At 37.6% G+C, this 5,823-nt stretch overlaps 1 protein-coding gene across 1 annotated transcript in view; it reads right to left on the minus strand.

Moving 5' to 3' along the window:
• The window catches only part of SACM1L (SAC1 like phosphatidylinositide phosphatase), a 52,725-nt gene that overhangs the window by 20,397 nt on the left and 26,505 nt on the right, over positions 1–5,823 (minus strand). The window contains exons 8-11 of the mRNA XM_019633828.1: positions 3,825–3,926; positions 1,633–1,718; positions 738–824; positions 157–225 (exon numbers count right to left, since the gene is read on the minus strand). Of these exons, the coding sequence (XP_019489373.1) occupies positions 157–225; positions 738–824; positions 1,633–1,718; positions 3,825–3,926 (344 nt within the window). The remainder of the gene's footprint in view (positions 1–156; positions 226–737; positions 825–1,632; positions 1,719–3,824; positions 3,927–5,823) is intronic.

Consider the following 5,823-nt stretch of genomic DNA (forward strand, 5'->3'; position numbering starts at 1 on the left):
AAAGTTCTGGAAATGGTCAGTAGTGATGATGTACAACACTGTGAAATACTTAATGCCATTAAATTGTACACTTAAAAATGGTTAAAATGGCAAATTTTATGTTATGAATAAAAAGTCAACTTTTTTGTGTTGTTCTCTAAAAAACAAGAAACATACCAGATTGAGTATGACTTGTTTTCCATAAATAATTACTTGGGAGTCAAAATGCCTCTGGAAACCATCCATCTAGAAAGGAAAAAAAGAGTTACATACTTTACCAGATTATGTTATAAGAATATTTGTAAGATCATTTTAAAAGTATCTCCTTAAATGTCCTATGTCTCTATTCAAGAGAATGACATTAGGATGAGACTCACGTCTTCTATTATAGATATTCTAAATACTATGCAGCAAATAGTAATTATAAGTCATTCTACTCTGAGCTGCAAAACTACCATTTTAACTCGCAGCAGAATCTCAAATGGAATATACTAAATACTCCAAACATCAGAAAGTTGCAAATCTTACTGAGATCCCTAAAATCTAAATTTGCAATGCCATTCAATCACAGCTCGTTTTTCCTCATTTCTAACATGCCATCTATACAATCATTTAGTTTATGTGCCAGAACCAAGGAGAAAGGCCTCAAAGATGCTGCATTCTGACTCATGAGGAATAAACACCTGCTCTATAGATAAGCTATAAACGCCACTACTCTTCTATTTTTAGCCAATAAGAAAAGCATAAAAGATACACACATGATTTGCTACTTTGTTGATCTGTGGCCGTGGTTTGTACTTGAGGTTTGGTCTTTGAGACCAGAAAACTGGTATTGATCCTCTAGTCTAAAAGAAAAGAAAGACATGTGAAAAGAAACATATACACACACACACAAACTTGTTTTTCTCAGCTTACTTACCATCAGGGGAATATACATATCAATGACTACAAAGGAAAAACTATAAATACAACCTATGAAAGAAGTCCATGTACATGTGTACCTGCTCCTAAAATTCATATTTTGTTGGAATACATTTGGAAAGGGCTTTTTCTCCTGATTTTATATACATGGCACTAGTGTAGTACACAGTTCAGCGTTTCCCCTGAATTCTAAAATAAATCAATTTATCTTTGAGTAAAAGTTAACAACTTATGTCTGTCTTATAGTTCAGCATTACAATAAAACTGGAAAATTGATTTACTCACTCTTCAATGAGTCTGTTTATGAACTTATAAATATGTTCAGCCACGAATGCTGCGGAGCAGCAAGTGATCCGCGACTCCATAAGGAGGCCACAGGAAAGAGAGATTATCTCACAATGACGTTCAAGGCAGGCAGTCAGGGGCCTGTCCTATCATCACTGCCCTGAAGGAGTCTACAGGGTTAGCTGAGAGGTGGCTCCACTTCCCTCACCTCTGTACCCCCTACCCCCGTACTCTCTGTTAGGGACTTAATTCAAGGGCAAGAAATGTCAACAAGTGAGTGCTGGATTAATGGAAAATCTGTTTGGGGTGAAATTTTTCCACACTGTAGACAATGATATTCCTTTAAAAAGCAGGGGCAGGGAAGGAAATTTCAGTAACACGATAGACAGTGACGATCCAAGCAGAAACAGCCAGCTGGCTGGCTGCCTAACAGACACATTCACTTGCCTGCACAAACGAAGCGCGGCTCCCGTTGTAGTGCACGATTTGTTCTGTTTCTACAAAGTTAGCTGCATGGCCTTCAGAATCAATTCCTAAATTGAAAACAGTTAAAATTAACTACATTTAGGACATAAATACATCAGAAACTCACTAATTCAGTTTAACTTGGAGAGCATTAAGTCAGTTCAAATTAGTGGAAAAGTACTTATAAAAATAAATTTTAAACAAATGCATAATACATGATCAGAAAGCTAATAGGAGCTCACACATTTTAAACAGGCTTAAAGGGGAATATCAATATTAATATTCACCTGTTAATGAACAGATGAAGTTGGTTGCTATTTAATATATCAATTGTTTACACATACACAATTCTGTAATTCCTCTGAAACAGTGTTTCTCAAACTTGAGATATGTTTCAAAGAAAAAACAAATTCTCAAGGACCCCTGAGACTATGTCCATAAATCCCAGTTAGAAAAAAAATACTATTTTAAAAGTTAAAGCTATTAAACACAATATTTAATGCAAATGTGGGCCACTATGCTGATACTATTTTGTTATAATAATGAAAATGGTCCAGCAGGTGCTTATAATGATCTTAATTATCCAAATGAAAGCACAAAAATTGTATATGATCCTAGAATTCCTATAGCTCCATGAATATACCCACAAAGCCTAGTTTGAAAAGCACTGCTATAGTGTTGATTCTTAATGCTGGTTAGTCTTTTCAAATATTTGAAGCATTCCTTTACAGCCTTGTTTACATGACCTATTTTACTAAGAAAAGCTTGCTGAGCAAAGGCAACTTTCAAGCTAGTCCCTGACTCAAATTACCAAATTATCAGGAAGAAATCAATAGATTTTAAACTGTTTTGAATATTTCTTAACATTCTTTCTGACATATTTCTCAAAGATAACATTTTGAAGTGTTGGGTATCAAGGTTTTTTTGTTGCTATCTTGGCAGAAGGGATAAAATTACTGAGTCAAATCAGCATGACATGCCTTTTCAGTATCCCCTAAAATTACTTGTCAGAAGCATGGGCTATACTATAGTTATTTTAAAAAGTGAGAGAGGGAGTGAAAGATTGAGAGTGTGTGTTTGTGAGTGTGTGTGTGTGTGTGTGTGTGTGTGCGCGCGCGTGAAAGAGAGATATTTATGAAAAGATCTCCATGACATATTAAGTTTAAAAATAAAATACAACCAAGGTGCAAGAAAATGCACACAGTATACAACCATTGTCTACAAAAGGAGGAAAAGAAAACATACCTGTAATCGAATAAAAATTATCTGGAAGGATAAATAGAAACTAACAACTGATTAGCTGATTGGGGGGGAGGTAGGTGGGGGACAAGATGCAGCAGATGGGGTCAGAAATAAAAATATTTTTGATTGCTTATCTTTTTATACTTTTCAATACCTGAAGTGTTTCAATGCGTCACCTATTCAAAAACCTTAACTAAAAATGTCTCCATCCAAGAAAATCAGGTTACAAGGGAGCTGCTAACTCTAACTCTGCTTCTGTGATCTTGGCCAGCTCACTAAAGGCCTTTCTTCCTCTGCTATATCACCTGAAATAAGGGAGGTTAACCATTATAACTTTATAACTTCCTGGCCCCAAATATCTACCATTTATCTAATGGAACACAGGATTTTATTCTGAGAGTCTCATAAAAAAGAAAGTCATTTTCATAATGACAGTAACTTTTAATATAGATTGTAAAAGCTTGTTTTAAGCAAACTGGCATTTGCTAGTACAAAGCCTCTTAGAGAATACATGCTCAAAATGTAAATCTAAAACTGAAGGCATAAAGTCAAATGTCTAGCTTTATGCATGCAAAGAAACCAAGAACAACAAAAAAAAGTACCTTCTGATATGAGTTTAGGTTACTGAAAACTACACTGAATTCAACTGTGCTTTCAGACATCCAGTGCATAACATGGTCAGTGCCTCTGAAAGCAGTAAGCAGCAGTCTATAGTGTGTCTTAACTTTTACAAAGTAACTCCAGTAGCTGGAGTAAAGCACGGAAGACCTACCTAATAATTATAATGAAGCAGGAGATATTTAGTGAAGCTATAAAATGATAATAAAAACAAATAGAGTACAAAAGGTTACAGTCGTGGCACTGTAAAACAAAATGTTCATTAGTGATACGTACAACCCAGTACCAAATCTCGCTGACAAAATCAATCTCACCTCTTACGTAATAGCGCACACCAGCTCTGAAGCAACTCCTCCTCGAGATGAGAATCCAATCGAAGTATTTCCCATTAATAGAACATGAGTGCATAGTAATAACTTAACCACATTAAGAAAATACAACATATATAGAAATCACACGGATTATTTCCAGATTAAACAATTCTGACAAATTGCATGAAAGGCAGGAGTTGGGTATGAATCTAAACCTACTTGGGTATCTACAGGAAACTCAAGCTTCACGTCCCGATGGGAATCGGGATGCTCTGCGGCCTCCCTCCCACCTCTAGACCCCTCCCCACCTCAGTGGACGACTTCCTTCCACTTACTCTGGACAAAAATTTAGATTCATAGTAAACTCCTCTTTCATGGCCCATGTAAGAATCTTGTTAGCTCTACCTTCAAAGCTTATCTAGAGCCTGACCATTTTTCACCACCATCACTGCCACCATCCTGGTCCCAGGCAACGTCACCTCTCGCCCCGATTATTGAAACTGCCTCCTAATTATTCCTTGTGTCCTCCCTTGCTGGCCTCTGGCCATTCTCTAACATCACTGTCACAGTGAGCCTGTCTTATCGTGCCCACATTCTATTTAGATCCCAATGGTCTCTCATCACAGTTAAAGTAAAACACAAGGCCTGCTCGGCCCATGCACACCTGGGGCCCATTCCTCTCGGACCACCTCTGTCTACTCTCTGCTCCAGTCATGCTCCTGCCATGGGCCTTTCTTCTTGCTGATCTCTCTGTATGCATCTGAAACATGTAACTACACATATTTAATGTAGTCAAGAAACTACATTAAACAAAAGCTAATTTAAAGCTTTAGATTAAGCTAAATGCATAAAATGTTCTAAAATAGCCTAGAAAGTGTTCAATAATCTCACTTGATATTATTTGTCCATTCACAGTCTTTTGGGGAAAAAAAACAACCCCACCACAATTGGCCCTAACCCCTTAAAGCACTACCTAAACACATCTGCTCTTCTTTTATCCTTAGGAGAACCCGAAAGCTCCACGAAGGGGAGGGAAAACAAAAACAAAAACAAAGAAACAGAATAAACATGAGTATTGAATCCTGAGATTTTGGGTTTTATTCCCCCACAACTTGAAAAATGTTTTCTCCGTTACTTTTCTGCTTTGCTTACGTTTAACAAGCATAACAATGTAAGGAAATCATACTAACATAATGAACAAATCAGACTGTCGGGTGTAGCCGACAGAGAGGTCACCTCTGCTTCTGCAGGGCACACTCACGCCCACAGCCTCTCACCAGCAGCCTGAGCTGCTCCTTTAACGGCCAACTCACTCTGCTTCCCTATTTTATTATGATGTCTGTGCTAAAGGTAAGTTTTGAAAATGAACCTGCAGTTAGATTATCATTACTCATTTGCATTTGTACTGATTCCCCCCCCACCCCCCTCCCAGCATCCCCCCCAAGCATTATCTTCATTTTTCTGTGGTTATTTCAAATGACAAATGTAATTTCTAACTGGAATTCTCTTCTTCAAGTTGCTGGTCACCTTAGCTCATGAGTCCAACTTTTTTAATTGCTACAGAAAGTTTTCATTCCAATAACCAGGTTCAAACTCCTGTTTATTGATACAAAATCTAATGAATGAAGGCAAAACACAGTACACCTATTCGTTCTGTTAAACTGCCAGCTGCCAGCCCCAGACTCTTCAACAGAGAAAATACAGTCTGAGGAGTACATTCTTCAAAAAACAATGGTCATTTACAACCAGTATTCTAAGATTTTATGTTAATGGGCTTGATTTTGTTATCAAAAGCAATTTCTACCAATTCTAAAATACTCTCTGCATGGAATATTTGACACTGTCTCTAAATCTGCCTATAATAATATTGAAACAAAGACTGCTAGCGGGCCGGCTGAGTGGCTCAGTTGATTAAGAGCTCGCTCAAGAGTGTGAACTCTGAGCAACAGGGTCGCCGGTTTGATTCCCGGCCTGAGCTGAGCTGCTGCTGAGCTGCCAACAG

The sequence above is a fragment of the Hipposideros armiger genome, unplaced genomic scaffold (genome assembly GCF_001890085.2).
Source record: "Hipposideros armiger isolate ML-2016 unplaced genomic scaffold, ASM189008v1 scaffold_18, whole genome shotgun sequence".
In the NCBI taxonomy this organism is placed as follows: domain Eukaryota; kingdom Metazoa; phylum Chordata; class Mammalia; order Chiroptera; family Hipposideridae; genus Hipposideros; species Hipposideros armiger.